The sequence below is a fragment of the Phaethon lepturus genome, unplaced genomic scaffold, assembly GCF_000687285.1.
Source record: "Phaethon lepturus isolate BGI_N335 unplaced genomic scaffold, ASM68728v1 scaffold52044, whole genome shotgun sequence".
Lineage (NCBI taxonomy): Eukaryota > Metazoa > Chordata > Aves > Phaethontiformes > Phaethontidae > Phaethon > Phaethon lepturus.
Genome location: NW_010536586.1, coordinates 23,878 through 44,208, shown reverse-complemented (window position 1 = coordinate 44,208; position 20,331 = coordinate 23,878). Strand labels below are relative to the sequence as shown.

Genomic DNA, 20,331 nt, shown 5'->3' with positions numbered 1-20,331 from the left:
GGGTTTAGTTTATATTCTTTTCTAAAATCTGATCTTGCAGAACTGTATCTGGAGGCACGGCAGTGCTTAAGTGTTTAAGTAGTGTTTGAGTAGAATTGCTGTCAATAAAAATAAAAATTTATGACATAAATCTTGAGCTTCTATTTTTACATTTAATGTTTTTATAATGAAATGATATTAAGAAATATACTACTACCTCACTTCAGTATATAATATACTGTATCTTATTTATAGTAGTAAGAAGGGTTTAAATCAGAAATAAGCAGACCTGTGAGTAGCAGAGAATAAATAACTCTGTGTTTCTAGAGATAGCGGTTGCAATGCAAAAGTTGGGTGTTTATTTGATCTTCTGTGGTTTAAGAACAACACTGCAATAGGATCTTATGCATGAAAATGCATGTGGTGATAGCTGTCTTGTATTGATATAGTTGTTTTCAAGATGAACGTGTTCCAAACGTGACTCTTCATTTTCCTCCTCTTCACTGTTCTCATGAGCATCATCATCATTGACATGAGTCCTGCAGATACGTTCCGGAGGGACCGTCCTATGACATTGTGGGGGGAATGATATTTTAATTATTCAAGATAACTCGTAACTTCAGAATTTATTTTAGAGATGCTGTTTATTTAGAGATTTTAAAATGTTAACTGAATCAGTGTATTAAATTTTCTCAGCAATATATTTATTGAGGGCTTTTACAAGTCATTCTCTTTAAAATTCTCTCCTTGCACTGTTTTCTCATTTATATGATACTTAGTTTTCCTGAGGAAAGTATTGCCAAGTGTTGCTGAATGAAAACTTCCTGCCTAATACACATAAGATCCCCTGTCTGACATTTCTTTGCTTTGTAGCACAACTGGGGCTGCCTGAAACCTGCCGAAAGGCCACTTTCTGTGGTCAGCAGCAGCTGATGACTCCTCTCAGTTATTTTCTAATCAGTTTGGGCTCTGGTCCAAGGGCAGAAGAAGCTGGTACTTTGCTGTGCCTATCAAATTGTGCCTGCCCCGGCGGGCGTGTGGCCCCAGCAGGATTACGGCTTGATTTCCTGGAGAGAAGTGGTGCTCAGCATCTTTGTGAGCACTTGCGAGAACTATGAGGAAGGGTGAGATCTCACTTTACTCTTATCATATGAGAAACACTGCAGTAGAAAACTCAGGATTGACCTCCTCCTTCAGAATTTTTTAAAAAGCTTTACTTAAAAGTAAAAAGTTCTTAAAACAAAGCATGTCTTGTGACATTTATTTTAATGCCATTAATGTAACAAAAGAGCTTGGACATTACCTTATTTTGTTATTGTTCAGTCTTAGAAAACGTAATTTTCTCATTTCATCAATGCCAAATGGTACAGACTTTAATTCATTGTGATCCAAAAACAACTCTCTCAGAGAGTGGTATGCTCCAAAAAATGATACTGGATCTATTCCATCATCAGTAAGTTTGTTAAAGGACAGGTAGAGATACTCCAGCCCTGGCTTCATGTGACCAAACACATATCCTGGAATTCTTTCAATCTGATTTCCTATAAGTATCAGATGTAGTAAAGATTTTGGCAGATAGGAGGGAACATGATATAACTTATTATAAGAGAGATCAATGGATTCCAAGTTCCTGCATTAAAACGGGGAAAAAAAAAAAAGGGGATGAGAACATTATGGCCTACTGCATTGTTAACACTACATTCTGTACAAAATAGTGCGTAATATGATTACAAGGAAACTAAATTTCCAAGGGAAATTTGTTTCTGTTAATGGAACAGAATGCATTTAATGGAACATGGTCATGCATAATTACTCTGGGAATAGAAAGAATTGAAGTCATTAATTATCAATCAAGCATAATGATTCTGTTGATGGGAAGAAATCTACAGTAACGAGTAGAGAGAGAAGATTGAATAGAAGAAACCCAAGGGACTAATCTGTGACTGGATCAGCATTGCTAAATTGCAATAATGACTTACCCTGGAAAATGCGTAATAACGTTGGGACTTCAGTGGTTATCCCACTGACGTGGTTTTTCAAAAATCTTATTCTAAGGCCCATGTGAAATGGAATTGTTTTGTTAATGGCTGCTTTTGGATCATTCTGGTGTACTGTACATCCAGAGATGAGAGACGCGGTTGGTAACAGTCTGATGGTTTTCAGATTAAGCCATTTACAAATCCATAAATCAACTGGTAGGACTGCAGCTGATAGGTTATGGCAAGGTACTCTACCTAGCTTAGCAAATCATTTACCAGAAAAATCAAAAGCAGCATGCTTTTGCTTCTTTCATTCTCGTTGTCTGCTCTGCTTATAGTCTACTCTAACACAATGCAGCTGCATAGTCTTCCCTTCATCTTATTACTTCTGTAATTTTTAATCTAATAGGAAATAAGGCTAGGACAATATTAAATTGTTTTTACATTACCTGTGAGATAATGGTCTATTAATACCAAATTATCATATAATTTTATTGCTAGTTAATGTTCTTTTTTTGATTGGATGGTCAGAAAAATATTTACATTTTCATGTTAATATGGTACAGATTCGAATTATAAGATCTTTTTGTTTTAAAACCAGTGGAATACTTTCTAGATTACACAATTTAAGCAAAGTAAATTAAGACACATTAGCTAAGGAAAACTAGCAAATCAAGAGAAAATCACAATTTCAAGGTAAAAATAATAAAGTGCAAATATTTCTTTCTCTGACTCACTAAAAACAGAGGAAAAGAGAATAATTATATATTAAATGATTGATACTTACTCTTGATTTATCCAAGCCAATGGTGCTATTCTGTGCTCTTCTAATTTGTTATGCTTTAGCACAATGACATTTATGTTTCTTGTATGGTTAAAGCAAATTTCTGACACTTCTTCAATTTGATTATTTTCAAGATATAGCTCCTATAAGTGCATTTGGAAAGAAAATTTGTGAAAACAAAATATGCTGTTCTTCCCCATTGCACGTTCAAAATGTAGCTGTTACCCATCCTCCACATTACCTAGTATATCTGCTAATTTCTGGATAAAGAAATAATAATTTGAATCGGAATCAGTTTGTAGCTGTACTGTGACTTTCAGAAACACAGTTTTTCAAATCCATTGTTTTGTTTTCTCATTTGTGAGAATACAGATTGCTTTGAAAGATCATATAGAAAAACAATTGTATTTTTTACCTTGCCTGAAGTTGTACAGTGTCAGAGTATATAATGTGAGAGTGATGAGATTGACAAGAAGTTGTTACCTTTTTTTGTCTTGGAAAGCTATTAGTGAGAAAAATATTAAGAATTTTGCTTTCTTGATATTTTTGCTGGGCACTTGTTGAGCTTTGAAACTTTCAAATTTGTAGGAATATAAAATGTTAACGTTTTACAAAACTTAATGCTATGAGTCTGCAACGTATCAAAACTGGATGTTTTACACAGCTTAAGCTCCTGATAATGACTTGTAATGTAGGAGAAATATGATGTAAAATAAAAATGGAGTAATGACTAAAATATATGTAGGACCCAAAATAGAATTTAGGGCCTGTAGAGGAAGGCTTTGGGAAAAAAGAAAAGAGAGAAGCAACTTTGTAGCCTGCAAATAATTGTTTGTATGTTTATTAGGTGTTGGTTTAAAGTTAAATGTTCCCAAAGCATATGAAGTATAGAAAAAAACTTGCCTGTTTCAGAAAAACCGTTCATCAAGGATGAAATGAAAAAAACCCAAAAATGTAAAAAGAAAAATTCCCCCCTACATGAGGTGGAATTCAGCAAAGGTTTGGAAAACCAGGGAAATTAAGACTCAGACCAGCCAAAAAAGGGAGAGGATGGTTAGACATAGGCATCAAAAGAGCATTTCTCTTTCTGTCTTTCAGACAGTCTTGGTTCATTTAGTCTTTCCTTATGAAACAGGTTTTCTAGATCTCTGGTTATTCTTGCTACTGTCTTGTGAACTTTACTCTGTGTGGCAACCCAAAGTTTGCAATGCTTTTGCACTAAGACATTATCTGTATTAGGAATGTTATGTGAATGTGTAACTGAACAGACAGAAGTTGTAGGCTATAATATTTTGTGAGACAGTACTAGATAAATTCAGACTTCAAAGATAACTCTTGGGACAGAGTTGGTATATAAGTAAATTTGTGGGAGTAATGATTTAGGAATAAAAATTACTAGTATATCTAGAAACAAATTTATAAAATTTAACTTTATCTGTACCTGATGATAGTAAGTCATTAAGTAGGGAAAAAAAATATTATGAAAATGTCTGGAAAAATGAAGCTTTCTTGTTCTCCTGGAGTTTTTTTGCTTTTTCATTGTTTTGTTTTTACCTCAAGAGTGGCAGGAAGACCTTGTGGGATAATTCTAAATTTATTTCTTCCCAATCGCAAATAAGAGAGACTTTTCAAAGGATAGAAGGCCAAAGGGCTGACATTTGCTTCACTAAGTTTATTTCCTTCTAATTCCAGGGTGACCAAGTTCTTCAAATCTGGTAAGAAAAAGTTGGAATTTCTGTTAGCTAATGCCATCTCATATCTTGTTGAAATGCATGTTTAAAATTTAACCATCTTAAACATTACTCAGGTTCACAGCAATGAAGAAATGTAGTGAAAAGATTTTCATTTATTATTTCATAAGCATTAATTATACTGTTTATTAGTTTGGAGAACTTTAGAGATTGACTAGAGCTTTATTTATGGCTTTCTTTCCCACTTAGAATGGACAGGAAGGCAGCTGTGAGACTTGTGGATAGTGCTACCCTTTAGGCCTTGGTACTTTATGGTTACATGCAGATGTTGTTTCAAATACTCCATGGGTGCTGACCTTTGTGCAGTTGCCCAGTGATCTCCACGGGTCTCCAGTCACTTACGTGATAATGGGAATGTTACTCTTTCTTTGGGCTCATACCTTCCCCTCCCTGCTTTACTCCTTTCAGTCACTTACTGTACTGTGTAGAGAACCCTTCACAGATGATGCTGTTCCTCTTCCTCAGCCGTCCAAATGGAGGCCACAGAGGAAACCAGTGTTGATCAATGTATGTAAGCAAGAAATACTATTTCATAATAACAAGTTCCTCATTTACAAATAATCCAAATAACTTTTTTTTCAGAAGCTTTGTATAGCTCCTTTAACAGTGCAGCTTGATCATTGTAAACTGAAAGGCTCTTGTAGCCCTTCGCCTACATTTCCTTTGTCTTAGCTCAAGCAATTATATTGCTCCATAGTGAGCTGTATCTCTAAACTGATCCAGTTTCCATGGGGACCCTTTTGGCAGGAGGGGAAAAGGAGCAAAAATGTCAGTCAAATTATGACATGAATCAGCCCACATTTAGCTTGGCTTAAAATGATGGTGGTTGACTCTATATTCTGCCTTATTTTTCATGCACACCAAATTCTGTTCACTTTCACGCAATTTCAAAAACAGTGAATATAGTTTCACCACACATAAAGCAGTCAGGTTATGGGTCAGGAGAGTAGGTATCTTCAGCATACTTCAAATCGATGTCTACTTAATAACCTTAAATATAAGCTGCTTTGGGAGAGTAGCAGTTGCATAAGAAGGGAAAATATAATTTTAAAAAACTTTGTCATGCAAATCTTTCAGCTTTTGTTGCCGTTTGAAAACATGGCGCTTAAAAGCTAGCAGTTATCCTTCTGGTTTTATCACACCAGATGCATTTGGTTAAACATTCAGCTTTTGAAATTTATTTTAATCTTTTCATATGATTGATATTAGTTTTCTAAGTACCTTGTAAGCTGTCTTCATCAATGGCATGAAGGTGGTTGTCATTTATTTTTATTTCTTCTAAAGTTGATGGCAATTCAGAGGGAATATGTACCAGCATATTTCCATCCAAATACAAACGTTTTAGCTTTTTCAGGATCTTAATCATAGGGATGCAGAAAGGAGATTATCAAAGTGCAAACTATATGGTTAAACATATAGTGTAATCATAGGTAACATTTTCTTAAACACACACATTTTGAAGATTTTCAGCAGCAGTGCACTAGTATCCAATGTTTTGAATAAAAAAAGGTTTTTCTCCTACTGGTGTAATTAATTGGTTTCTTTATGCTAACTATTAACGAAGGTACCCGTTAACTTAATGTGTAACCAGAAGAGCTTGACTGAGCACATCAACTTCCCATATGGCCATCCTGCAGCTATCCAGTCATAACTATTTGTATTATTACTGCTGTCTTTAAGTCATGTAGGTATTAGCTTACTACACTACTGCAGTATTTAGGAGTTCAAAGTGCATGCATTTAGAGATTATGCACTTATACTTTTCAAATGAAAAATATAAGTGAGCAAATTCATGGTTTTCTGCAGGTCAGCAAATTTACTTTACTCAAGCATAACAGCAACTTTTTCAGTGACCTAGGACTTTTATGACTTGAGCCAGTTTAAAAAATTGGTATGAAAAATTATCATAGCTTAATTTTGATAAATGCAGATCAGTAATCATGCAGTGAGCATTTCTTGAAAAGATGGAGTTGTTTTAGCAGTAGATCCACTGACACCTGCTTGCCTCCAGTTTTGTCTTAACTGCCTGGTGCGATGTAAGCCTCACTAAAATTTATTGCGTGATTGAGACACCTTCCTGGTCTGTCTTTTCCATCCACTTGGATTTCACAGGAGTTGTAGGAACTGAAGTCCTTTGAAATCAGCCAAAGCTGTTCATGTTACGGAGGGTAGTGGTATACAGAGTCCTAAAAGAAGACTGCATATGGCAGGAAACAAAAACATACTGTGATAATTCGATTTGTTGTTCATATGCTTTTTTGTATTCATCTTATGTGAAAAAGCAAGACCTTAATGCCTTACTTGGGCACTTGAATTACTACCTGTACATATTTGCTTGCATGAGAAATTATTATGGGACTATTCTGTCTTCAAGTGAGGAATATGTAGATACACTTGAATAGCCTGTCACCATGTAAATCGCCCTTGCAAGAAAACGACTGAATACAGAAGGATTCTTGGACTATTTTATGAGAAAGCTGTTCTTTTAGTAAGCAGCTATGCTTGAAAGCTGCTCATTACAGGTAGTCAACAACAAGCATACAGCTGATTACATGAACTGCTACTGGGTGGATTTTTATAGCAAGACCTGGCATTAGCAGATCTTTTGGGGAATCCAGGAGCATAAGCTTTACAGAGCTAATGTCGTGAGAAAGATGGTACATAAATTTACAAATGTTGGGCCCGAGTATCCCAGGTGTTGTTGATAGAACACGAGCCCTTCAATTCTGAAATCTCTCAGCTGCAACTGATAAAATATCAGAAAATTGTTTCTCTCTTATTGTTTAACATTTAATACTTAGTGAATGTAATTAAAAAATCTCTTGATTATGGTGCGAGATTTCTTGAAATAGCCAGGTTTGTCTGTATTGTAATTATACAATGGTTACTCATACTCGGTGCAAACTTGTTTATATACATAGACTGAAAAGCAGGAAAAACTTTCCTTTAAGCAATAATTAGTCGTAGGATAGTAGAAAAATTAGGCTTTCTTACTTTGAATGCTTGTGGACCTATGCCAGGAGAAGTAATATTATTTTTACTCAGATCAATCCATTCCAAATTAGGTATCCCGTTGAATGCTTCATCTGAGATAGTAGTGATACTATTTCCTAGGACAGAATTAAAGAAAAGAGTTTGAGTTATGAGTTACGCTATGCATCCGAGTTGTGTAGTGTTGTACATGAAAAAAATTGCGAAAATAGTTGTATTACCTACAATAATTGTGTGTAAATATATTCATTAGTATTTAAACACTAGTAAGCAAACATAGTATTTTTAATTTATTGTTTTAGAGCCTTAGCTGTAAAAATCATTCTAATACATTTCTATGATAAGGAATGACAAAGTATTAATACTACTGTTGACTGCATTTGAGAATGGATAACGTTACTTAATAAGAAAAAAATTGTGCAAAGTAGACCCATTATTTACCTGTAAGGTCTAGACTTGTTAGATCTGGATCTGAGATTGGTGGTATTTGTGTAAGTTTGGCATTAATACAGCTTACTGTTGTGTCTGAGGTGGAACATCCAGATGGCAAAGGAGGAGCTTCTATGGGTGGAACTGGAATTGGGAAATGAGATGGCATTCTGAAAGTACCATCATCTTCATCACTTTCATATTGTATTTCTTCTTCTGCAGCTCCTTTTCTTGTGATAGGCTGCTTCTCTCTGTGATAGGCTTTATACTTCTGTCGATTTTTTTTCCCTTTCCTTCTTCTTTTTTTTCCATCCTTTTTATGAACCTCTTTTTCTTTAAACTCCACCGCTTCTGTTCTAAGCAGTTCATCTTTTTCAGCTGATGACAATACATTGGCACTGTCAAGGTCATTGGGTTCTGGAGAATCACCAGACAACTCACTCACGTCATCCAGTGAAATAATATTTGAATCCAAAGAGGAGGCTAACCAGAGGCAAAGAGAACAAAAAAAAAAGTTGTCTGATAAGAGGATGTGAAACTAAAGCTTTAGTAAACGTTGTTCTCCTCATATAGTAAAAACATGCCAACTATAGAAGAACAATATTCCCCTTAGAATATGATTTGAAAGAATGAACTTATGGTCTTCTATTGTATGTGCACACACATACAAGGCTCAATAATATTTTTATGGTAAGAGGAGGTTAAGTTCAGTACTTTGCAGACTGTAAGCTATTGGAAGTGGAGGAAGGAAATGACATTTCATCTTTATCTTCTCCATTTCTTTCCTTTCAAAGATACTGACTTTTAAAAAAATTTTTATGAAGAACAAGCAAGATTGTAGTTCTGTTGTTCCTCTTGTGAGTTGACTTTCTTTCTTGATTTATATCATAGCTGTATGTTTTTACACTCCTAACAAAGATTTACCAGTCTGTAATCTGTATTATGTTTATTATGTATGTCTAATACATTAATAATATCTAGTAGTTATTGATTGATCCTTTGTAAATGGAAGTGGGATATAAAATGTAACCAGCTGTTCTTTCTTTGTACATTTACTAAATTTTTGTGAAGGTAGGAGAGAAGAAGCAGAAAGGGGAAAATAAAAAAAGAAATATAATTCTCTTTACTGTTGCATACTTAACATCATCTTTTCACACCATCTTTTTTTTTAATACTATATCAAACGCATGTAACAGATAGTGTACTGTAAGAAACTGAAGTCAACTTCAGTAGAAATTATGAAGACCTGCTCTTATCACGTAATTCAGGACTTGTTTTCTCTATAAAAGGATAATGTGTACCTTGTAATCCTTGATATCATTAAAGGTAGTGTTTATGTTAGGTTTTGCATGAGGAATTTTTAACATGGTAAAAATATTGTGGTGTACTGTACCAGTATCAGAACAAACTGGGCAGCATTCTCCTGCAGGTATAATAGTTTGGGGACATTTCAGAGGGTGGCACATGGTTGTATCACATATCACTTCTCCTTTTGAACAGAGACAGGTAATGCAGGGCTTGGGAGACCAGACAGCTTTATCGTACATAATCATCCCATTAGCTGTGCAGTGCCCCTTCTTTCCTAAGAAAATAAAATAGCAAATTGGAGTTAAAATAGCTTAAACTGAAATAAAACCAACAGTGTTTATTTAAAACCTTGGAAAGAACCGCTACTATTTTGTTCTCAGTTTCAAAATATGTTAAGTACACCCTATTCTAAGTATGTTATCCTTATTTTTCATAGCTGTATTTTCTTCAGCTTATTAGTAGTTTCCAGTCCCTGTTTGGCTTTTGGCCTCTCAGTTGTGAGGGCAATCAAGGGGGAGGCACACCACTGATGTGTATGTAGCTGTTACCTGCTTACAGCTTCACAGTGAAAACTGAGTGCCGCTTCGGTGTCCCTCTAATTGTCTGCTCCCTCTATTTCAGGCCGTTGTCATAATAGTTCATTTCTCCCCCTTTCTAGCCAGCTAATGAGGACCCTTACCAGCTTTGTCTTCTGGAAAAACTCTTGAATTATTCAAATTCAGAGATACTCCTAAAATATGAAAATTAAATCTAGATGGAGAGTTTCTGAGGGTCATTTCCACTGGCAGCTCCTCATTCCTCTCCATCCTTAGAAATGGAAAGCAGAAATCACAGATCTCAATGAAAGCTGTGCATAGATACAGTTGAGAAAGAAGCAAAAGTTTTCTTCATCACAATGAAGTTAAAATAAATAATGCAGAACTTGAGAATATTCTTTTACAGACCCCCTTCTGTTTCTCTGTTGTGCACTAGACATCTTTTCTAATATCTTGCACGTGAAATGAGAAAGTTCTGTTAAGGATCTGTGGAACCGAGAGGGTAACAGTACTCACTTTATAGTGACTGTTCATAGGCTTAGTGGAAGTAAAGTCCATTCTGTAATGATTGGTAAGATGGCAAATATCTTGTCTTCCTTGTAATTTGCTTTATCTGAAAAAACCTCTTTGCTAGGAAAGGAGCAAGCTTGAACAACTTGTGCTAATAAATACTTTGTCTCCAAAGTTTCTGGACATGAATCTACAAAAAATTTTAGATTTTCCCAGGGTACCAGTTGAAATTTTCAGAAAAAAATGTAGAAGAGATTTATTTTGTAAGCTATACTCAGATATTCAGTAGGCAAGTTGTTTGGAGAGCATAAAAGCTTGGAAAGGAAACCATTCCAAGTCTCTCTTTCCTTCCACTGGTGGAGTCTACCTCAGCAAAAGTTTCCCTGTACAGTTCTCATCCAGACTCCAGGATAAACATTGCACTTTAGCTTGACGCTTTTTTTGTTTTTTTGAGAGAAGGAGAGCCGAGGTTGACATTCTTCATCCTATGCAAATCTTTTCCTATTTTTGAGCGTACCTCTGAATCTAGTGCAAATCTGTACTCCCTGCACACCTTCCTTTTCCCCTTTCTAATTAATGTAGGAATGCATTGCTGAAGCGTTCATTTCAAGCTGAAAACCCATTTCTAAGTTACTTTGTACTTTCTGGTATATAAATAAAAATTCTCCTCTTTTCCTATTTGGTTTGACTTCCTCCTTCAGACGAAGATTGTCTAATACAGTGGAAAAATCTTCTCAACTGAATTTACATACAAGAGACTTTCATTTGCAATAGGCAAATTGTCTTTGGAAGGATTGTTTGCAGGGTTTCTTTTCCCCTGGTCCATGCTTGGTTGTTCAGTTTTGAAGGGAAAAGTTTTCAGGGTAGTTTCTGAATATCCTGACAAGACTATGGTAAATATTTGTTTTGAAATGTCTCTGGAATTACTATTTGACTCAGAATCAGGCATTTTGCAAAGTCCTTCAACGCAGTCCTACTCTCAGCTTCATAACAAGAGTATTCCTTTGCCCTTCTATGTAAAGACCATTGGATACAAACCTGTTTTCTAGCATAAAAATTAACTGTCAGAATCATCTTGTTTGGATGCTCCTGTATATTCCTTATATTTTAAAAGTTATTCTTTTGATTTAAGTTACTGTCAGGATGGAAAGGGGGAGAAATTAAGTTTTTGAACAGTTGCATCTTGTTTTTTCAAAGATCCAGGGTATGTATGCATAATTTCAGCCGGATAAAGTTGTGCTTTAGTCAGCTCAAGCCATGTTGACTGAAGGAGGAGATGAGTTAGCACAAGCCAAATGTTAGTTGGCTGTAAGTCCCTTGTCATTCTACCCAGGTATCTATAATCCAGCTGTTTGCTGGATCCTAACTTCTGGTTTTTATGTGCTTGCCAGGAAGCCACAATATTTCTTTTAAATAATCTCCAAAGGAAACACAAAAAGAACACTACACTTTCTCATGTTAAACAATAAAATGTCAGCTGTTCCAGAGGAACATAACTGGCTTGAGATGAAAATTCTTCTGTGCTTCCTTAAATTCTTTATTTTCTTTTAGCTACTAGACTGTATCTGCAGTTGGTGCAAATCTTGTGTGAATAAGCATAAAGATATGGGTTATCAGGCCTTGCCCTCTGCAGACTTCTCTAACAAATTATCATGTTTTCTGTGTACATGAGAGTTACTTAAAAAGACAGGACAAGCGTGTGTGATCAAAGGCAAAGAGGTACCCTTTTATTGCATTGCGGAACTGCTGTCTGGCATTCTGTTGGAATTCACATTTCCCCTATGGGAGAGAGTAAAGACTGCATTGAGATGCTCCTTAAACTTCCTATCCATTGGATAACTTCAGTATGGTGGTATGAGCAGGGAGGAGAGAGGTTTAAGAGATATTAGAAATATTCCAACAGTGTACATCCTATTCTGCACCGCTTAATGGGCAGGGTGTAGTCTATAAAGGGCAAAAAACTGCAAATTCTCTTATGTTGTGGTGAACTGTTTAATTTAATTTAAATGGTTCACATGATTTTTATATGGGGGAAGGAGATATGTCTGGTTACTGTTAAATTTCTATTTAAACTGTTGATTTTCATCCTGCATATGATATCTGTAAATTGTTTTTTAGGCTTCTAAGAGAAAAATAAGTAGCTAGGAGAATTAAAATTAAATTTTGGATTGTATTTTTTTCTGTTCTGAAGCATGATTAATAATAGTGTTCTATTATTTAATAGGCTCTGTTTTTTCCAAATCTGACATTGACTTGAAAAAATTTTGAACTTTAAAAGCTAGACTAAAAAATACCTTGTGGCTGAAGCCTTTGGCAGAGGAGCACAGGACTTTTAACCTTTGGAAACATGGTGTAAATTCAGCATGAAGTTCCAAGTAAAATGAGTTCAGTGGTTTTAGCTCAGCTTTTGGATGCAAGTCCAGATAGAAAGAAACAAACGGGGCGGGGAGGGGGGAAGAACCATGCATTATTTCGGCATGACTGATGGTCTCTGACAGAGAGACTGGAATATCTTACATGAAGTGTATGCTATTTATGTGGTACTTTCCTCTGTTTAATTTAAAAATTATTTTTAAATTAAAGGTTTGACATCAGTAGTGTATATTATGAGTAATACTGTAGTACACACTAGAAATGCTATAGTCAAGAGCTTTGCTAGTTTTCCCATTCAAACTTCTTACTTAAAATTATTTGATTTGAAATGGTTCAACCTTTTTGAAAGTAAGGACTCACAACAAATAATTGTTAAGAAAATGTAACAGAAATGTTTTGCCATTTAAGTTGAGGTCTATTAACCTAGTGGTCATGCCTCTTGTGTGACACGCAAAAAGGCTTAACTTTTTGCTTATGAAAATAGATTATAATTTTACATAGAACAGTGGTAATCACGGCATTCTTATATTTTCATAAAATTCATTAAATTGCATATGATGATTTTACTCAGTGTGTGATCTCTTGGTGCTGGAATGGAAGTATCTATGTCTTTATTAGCTATAGCGTGGACACAATCCTGTTTTGGTTCTTCACAATATCCCAGTGTCTTTTCTTCAAGCTTTGAACCTCTTTCTATGAAAAGAAATGAAGTGTTATAACATCTTAATAATTTTGAATTGGTTAGTAACTGGGGTTTCAAAATTGAAAAATACTGATAGTGGTATTCAGAAGTTCTTATTTTTAGAATGAATGTCTGATTTTTAGACTCCTCTGAATCTTAATTTCCTATTTTGTGAGTCATAATTTCCCATTTGTGACACTGAGCCCAAAATCACAAGCATCCTAGAGCAAGAGTTCTCTCTTCCTTTACTGCACTAAGGACCAGAGAGACAGATAACTATCAGTTCTCAATCCGTGTCTAGTCTTGCATCCTTTGAGGAGACTGTAGAGAGGCCTGTTACGATTACCAAGACAGCTTTCACTAAAAATCAATGAAGTTATGCTTTTTTGTTTGTCCCTTAAGACATCAAATCGTCTTCCCTACATCTCCTTCAAAAAACATAAAATACGTATTAGTACAGCAACGTGCAAACCTCTAGATCACCAAGAAGGCAAGTTTTATATAAATCATACTATTGAGCTTCTTTAAAATAAATCCAGGTTCTCAATATAAATGGGGAATAGAGTGATCTTCTGTTGAATGTGGGTTTTTTCTCTCTGTTACTTTAGTTTTCAATCTTAAGCGTCTTGTTTTTAATGTAAGTTTCATATTGCAACTATTACAGTGTGTTACTGGTTTATTTACAAAATAAAGAACTATTCCCAAAGTATTGCATGCACACATAGTAAGAATGTTGGTTTTCATAAATCTACAGAATATAAAAAAATAAGAAATCCATTTTAAATAACACTGGTGTTATTGGTGTTAGGGCCTCAGTGAAAGGTTAATTGACTTGGGAGATGTATTGAGCAAGAATATATCTTGCTCATGTTTGAAGTTATGAAAATATCCCCAAAAATTTTGTATTAGATATACTGAAATGAGAATGCAGAAAATATTAGTGTTACATGGCAAAGAAGGATTCTCCATAAGGTTTAAGCATAGACAATTAAAAAGTTTCATATGCTAACCATAAAACTATTGTAAAAGGCGACAAAAGTAGGTTAGCAAAAAGGTAATTGGGTTTTATTTCCGTATCTGTTGCAAGTAGAGCTAAAATAAAGCTTTCTTGAGTTTATACGTTTCATGAGAAATCAAGAGAAAAAATGGGCCCACTCTAAGTAGTAGAGGGGCTTTATTCTTACCTGGTAAGACACTGTAACTAGATTCCTGTCCACCCAAACCAATGAAAGAGTCAAACACTCCCATAACACCGTCATCAATATTAATAAGGGGTATGCTGGGTACTACAGCAACTGGAGCTGGCAGCTTTGTCCTTGGCTGTCTTGGGAACCTGCGCCCTGCTGAGGAGCTCTTTCTCAATCCTCTGTAGCGCATTCTTCTCCTTTGCCTCCTGACAAGTGCACCGGTTTCATTTTGGGAAAAATCAATGCACAGAGACACAAGCAGGAAATAATAGACTAATGATGTAGCTTGCATGTTTTTGTGTGCCTCAGAAAGTATCCTGGAATGGGAAAAAAGAGGAAAATGAGATACCTAGAGAGCTTTTAGGATTGTGGCAGTCATATGGTGCACTTTTCAAAGCAGGTGGACCAATACACGGTAGGTCAATATAACCAAGCTTCCTCTTGGAAATAAATTGCCCTATGAGAGCTCAAGGAGGCATTTTTATTTTTGTGGTTCTTTGTCCTTAAGGGGCAGTATTGAAATTCAAATATACTGCTGGATAGAAGGATATTTTATTTTATTTGTCAGCTGACCACTGAATGAGTCGAACTGTGTTTAGAAGTATCTTTTTCAGTCAAAATTAACCATGCATCTAAAGAGGTGCTAGCCTTGCCTTTGGCATTGAATTAAACAGGTAGTTACATTTGCAGTGCCACCAGGCATTTGTAGTTTAGCAATTGTTACTGCTTCCAGCACGGGAGTCCCTGAGAGCTGTAAAGTGTTTCTTCAGTTTTTTGATTTCTTCCAGGTTGATGTAACTTCTGAACATTGGAGTGGCAAAGTAACAGGAAAATGCCCAATTAATTTCTGATATTCTACGCCAAATGCAAGGTTTGTCATTTCTGTGCAAGGTATTTTTCACCATAGATGAAAACAGATGTTGGTTTTGCTTCCATTTCTAGCCATGCTCCTCTTTAACAGAGTCTTATTAGTTCTGCAGTAGAGGAGACGTTTTGATCACAATAGCTCCATTTGTGACATACCACACCTGCTTTACTAGTCGACATTTTTATTAAGCAGAGGTCATCTAAAAATGTTGCTTTATAATGGGTTGTGTTCTGCATTTACTTCCTAAGAAATTCAAAATTACTGTATATCTTGAGCCTTCTTATGCTTCTGACAGGAAAATTACATTTACTGTCACCAATAGGTGGCATTCCAAAACAGAGCAGTCAAGATTCAGGAGTATGCATAGAAAGCGTATCAAGCAATAGCTATACCGGTGTGGAAATATGTCTATGCATGTCTAAAGTTGTTAATGATTTGTCATAGCTCTCGTGGTGTAATCCTTTCAAAAAAGGAAACACTCTTGTCCTGTGGCCTATCTTAACGGAGACGGTAAAGTCTGAAGGCACTAGTATTCTTGTGATGTTAAGAATTAGTGAAGAACTTGAGACTTAGAGCACTTAGCCTCTGTGTCCAAGACAAGGCTTAGAGTACGTCCGTGGTTTTTCTCAAAGGAAGGCTTGAGGGGATTAAAAAATGCTTTTTCTTGATGTTCATCAGTCTGACTTTACATGTAGTCTTTCACTTTGGAGTTAGTCTTCCTATAGTTACTTATATTGTATAAATACAAGATAGGATCCTTTCAGGAAATTGAACTGTGTTTTTGCCCGAATCAGATGTTTGTAAAAGGCTTGTGCATCTTGGTATTTTCTGATTTCTATAATAGCTCAGGTTTTTGGTACCAGCTGCCTAACTTTAACCTAAGGCATGTGATTGATTGCATGTTTTTCATGCTTTTCACAGCATAATTCTCATATTCTGTTTTTAAATGGGAAGTTGGTAGTAAATAAGCTTAAAACAGTATGCTTTTACTTCTTTCTAATATTGTCATTTCTGTGTTCAACTATTTCAATTTTAAAATGTTATAGCAAGTTTATATATTAATTTGCAGTATTTTGTTAAGATAATCTAATTTTTTATTCCCATGTAACGAGAATTTGAGATGCAATTGTCTCACAAATCCACATAATGTCTCATGTAATAGCAGGGTTCTGAAACTAATCCAGACATTAGTTTACTGCTTTCTACCCATTAGAAAATCAGTTATTCCAAAATGCTATATAGATTTTATAGTGGCCTTTTATTTACAGAAATTGCTGTTAGTTAACATATCAAATAGATGCAGAAGCTTGTACTCTGCACTGATGATGTCTGTTCTTTCTCAGAAAGTGTTTGTTTCCTAGTACCTCAGCTTGCAGGACCTAATGTTTTTGGTTTCTAACTTACTTGCATGGTAATGACTGGCTATAAAATTACACAGTCAGCTTCTGTTCCACAAGTTTGAATGAAACACACAAAGAGCCCGTAGGGAAAACTGAATATACAAAGAAAAGTCTTGAATATGCGTATGCATTCTGTTGAGTTAGTGACATCTTAATTATGGTCACATTTTTATAGTATACTTTATAATAGTGCCATAGCTATGTCATTACAGTACTGCTATATTACATTTGTGCTTTTTTTAACATTTAACCCTTTCTTCCAGAGGGCGTATAATGACATGACTTAAACGAAATAAGTTTCCATTCTCTATGCATGTATTTTTCACAGGAATAATATAGGGTGTGTTACCTTACATGTACTGTGCAAACGATGTCTCAGAGTTTTGCTGTTAACTTCAATATAGAGTAAAACTCCATAGTAAATCAAATTATTATAAAGTGAAACTTGCCGTCGTAAAATACATTATAATTACAAATTTATAAAACAGCAGAAAACAACCCCACAAAAAAAGTCTTTATAAACCAATCCTGTTCATATATGTGAGTTTATATGCTGTATTTTCACACCAAGTTTACTTTTCAGTACTGAAAGCTTAATACTGCTACTTTCTACCAAGCGGTGTTCCTTGCATGCAGAAATCTGAGCTGCATTTCTAAGTTTCTTTTCTTGGCTTTTTTAATAAGCACCGTCTCACATTTTAAGGTCCAAATAGTAACTGTCATACAAGAAAAAGGCCTTAAATGCATTGGGCCTTTACTGCTTGTGGCTGGAATCCTCAGATTATCTATCAGGACGTTATGTTTAGTATAGTGCCAGACAACTTTTAATTTGGGGAAAATTCAACCTATTCAGCTTATACAACTTTTGTAATAAATGATTACATATCAAAATTAAATTATAAATAGCTAACATAATTAAATTATCTTTGTTTTGACAGATACTCTCAACATGGCTGCATTGCTATACCTTTTTTTAATTTTACCCATAAATGTTTGTATCATGCATAGTATGTGTAAGCATTTTTATTACCTTTACTTTTATCATGTAACGTGTTCAGTAGTTTGTAGCTTTCAAAACATTTATCTTCAGCAAGTTCAGTATCTGTCATTTTGCTATTGTGTTAGTGGAAATAGTTAATTTTTAAAATAGTGACCCATCAGAAATACCGGAGTATCAGAATTTATTAAATAATCTATCTTTATCTAGTCAGTCTAAATTCAAACTTGTTTCTAAGATGTCCGTGTTCTTTCTCATGATACACAGGGGTTAAAGTGATTTACCAAGACCTTTCGCATACTCTTCTTTAAATTTATTGCATAGAAATGAGTTATTAGGCATACCAGCAAAACTAATTGCACTTTCAGTTAGTTTAAGCTCGAAGTGCATGGCAAACATTCATACCAAACAAAAAACACAGATCAACTGGTATTGCATACTTTATCTAGAAAAGCATTTATGTTCAGTATTGCTAAGTATAGCTAATATTATTTCATACATATTTGCAAAGTTAACATGTAGTTTAAGCCATTCAACACCATGCAGTAATTTAAAATTTAAAACATTTTACCTTGTAATCTAACCTAACAGCAGATTCTGCTTGGTGTCATTTAGTCTCCAGTTGCAAATGAAACAAAATCACAGTGATATCTTTAAAACAAACAGAGAAACGGTAGGGATTGTTGAAACATGTTAGATGATTCCTTAGTTAAGTCTGAAATAGCTTCTCTCCCTGGGGACAAAGCGCTGCTCTGTTCTGTGTGCAGAGAATCAGCTAATACTGTTACTCGGAGAACTAAAAAGCTCACTTAAGGAAAATGAAAAGCAGCACAATATGTTCGGTCCGTAGGCTGACAAGGCACAGCTGGAAATTCTCTTTCAGTACTTACTGTTGCATAAGGAGCAGTAAAATGGAGTGTTTTCAAAGACACAAAAAATGTGTATTTTATTCAGTTCTGGTTTATGTATTTAGAAATTTAGTCTCCAGGTGGCATGATTTTAATGTTGATTTATTATTTTACAGAGATAAAACATTTTGGCAAGCGCAACCTTAACATAAAAACGTTTAGTAAAGTTAGAACATTTTTCTTCAATTTATATTTCCTTAGTCCACTCTTGCTCGTATAGCCTATAATCTATACGCAGCAAAGCTTTTTGTTGACGTTTTAGCATGGAACATTTTTCTCTCATCCATTTACAGCAATGATTTCACCATAAGTTGTAACTTATGCATGGAAAAATAAAACGATGGAAGCATTTTCCCTTCATTTTTTTGTAAGGCTAATTACATCCTGAAACATGATCCTGAAGCGCAGCTATGCAGAAGCTGCAGCGCAGTTAGTAACCCAAACAGGAGAGCTGGGGGGGGGGGAAGGGAGGGAATAATGGTACCTTACCACAAGTCCTTTGTATGCCAGCAGAGCCTTTCCTTCAGCCCCAGGCAGAGCTTCTGCAGAGTGCCAGTGTTTGATGAGATGGTGAGTCTGCTAAGCTTCAGAAATGACACATTTACCTGGTAGACGGAGTTGTCCGAGTTCTTCTGACATTAAAAATTTGTTGTTTGCTTGAATTCATACTCTGAGGAATGTTTAGACAGATAGTCGTGGAATGGTATAACCATTGAGTTAACCATAATTGTTAGCCGGTATGTGGTGGAAAGACACTGGGAAAACACATTGTCTCTTAAAATAGTCATTCCGTTTCTACTGTGCTTAGCTTTGCAAAGTCAGAAGAAGAAATATTAAACTTTTGCAGTTTATCTGGAACTGTTTAAAAAGAATGGAGATAGTTATAGTTAAACAAAGCATCTGAAAATGAGATAGCACGGTTCAGTACCTGTGCTAAAAGCATTGATTTGTAAAGGGTGAGTCAAACAATAGGACAGCAGTTCTTCTAGCACAAGTGCGGAGAAGAACAGCATATTAGATCCTTTTCTCATGGTTATGCATGTCAGCTAAAAGACTTTACATATTTAAATGATGTATTTATCAGAGACAAAAGTGCCAGCATTCACCTTACTATATATTTAAGCGTGGCTTCTTACACTTCTGATGGCTGTCTCAGGATCATTTGCTGACACAGTGTTCAGGCACACATCTCCAGATGCCTGCCTAGCTTGGACACAGGATTGCCCACTAATAAGCCAATAAGGTGGATCTGGCCAGCCTTCGCTCATATGAAGCTCTGGTTTAATGCATCTGCTTTCGATGGGGCATCTCCGGTTGCTGAATTCTACTAACTCCTCAAAGCTGGACAACTTAAGTTATGTCACCGCTATGTTTTTTGAAAGGTCAATAGCTTCCAGCAGCTTTCCAGGACTGAGCAGGACACCATCTTGTCTCCTCTGCTAGATCATATAGTGAAAATCCTGCATCCTCTAACCAGACTGAAGGATCCCTTACGCTGTTATTGAATCAGTACATAGACTTTTCTAAAACAGATACTTTAGCATGAACAGTGAAGCACAAAGGATTGCTGATTTTAAGGATCTGAGATGATCTATTCATCTGCTATATGTGTATTCCATAGTCTGGGTTTTGCACAGAAAGCAATTGCT

At 35.5% G+C, this 20,331-nt stretch overlaps 1 protein-coding gene across 1 annotated transcript; it reads right to left on the bottom strand.

Annotated features, from left to right (window-relative positions):
• Positions 1-337: 337 nt before the first annotated feature.
• Positions 338-19,204, bottom strand: ECM2 (extracellular matrix protein 2, female organ and adipocyte specific). Its single transcript, XM_010286191.1, has 11 exons — positions 19,172-19,204; positions 18,346-18,425; positions 14,507-14,826; positions 9,307-9,495; positions 7,926-8,396; positions 7,488-7,603; positions 5,715-5,850; positions 4,297-4,454; positions 2,746-2,885; positions 1,283-1,609; positions 338-545 (listed from the first exon to the last, which is right to left on the bottom strand). The coding sequence occupies exons 3-11, from the start codon at positions 14,799-14,801 to the stop codon at positions 338-340; spliced, it is 2,040 nt and encodes a 679-aa protein (XP_010284493.1). The 5' UTR covers positions 14,802-14,826; positions 18,346-18,425; positions 19,172-19,204.
• Positions 19,205-20,331: the final 1,127 nt, after the last annotated feature.

Coding starts and splice junctions, on each gene's coding strand:
- ECM2 (XM_010286191.1), bottom strand. CDS start 14,801: ATGCAAGCTACATCATTAGTCTATTATTTCCTGCTTGTGTCTCTGTGC. Junction 9,496..14,506: donor TAGTTACAGTGTCTTACCAG/GTAAGAATAAAG, acceptor TTATTTTCTTAG/GAAAGAAGGGGCACTGCACA. Junction 4,455..5,714: donor TGATGAAGACAGCTTACAAG/GTACTTAGAAAA, acceptor TTTTCTTACCAG/ATTTGAAGAACTTGGTCACC.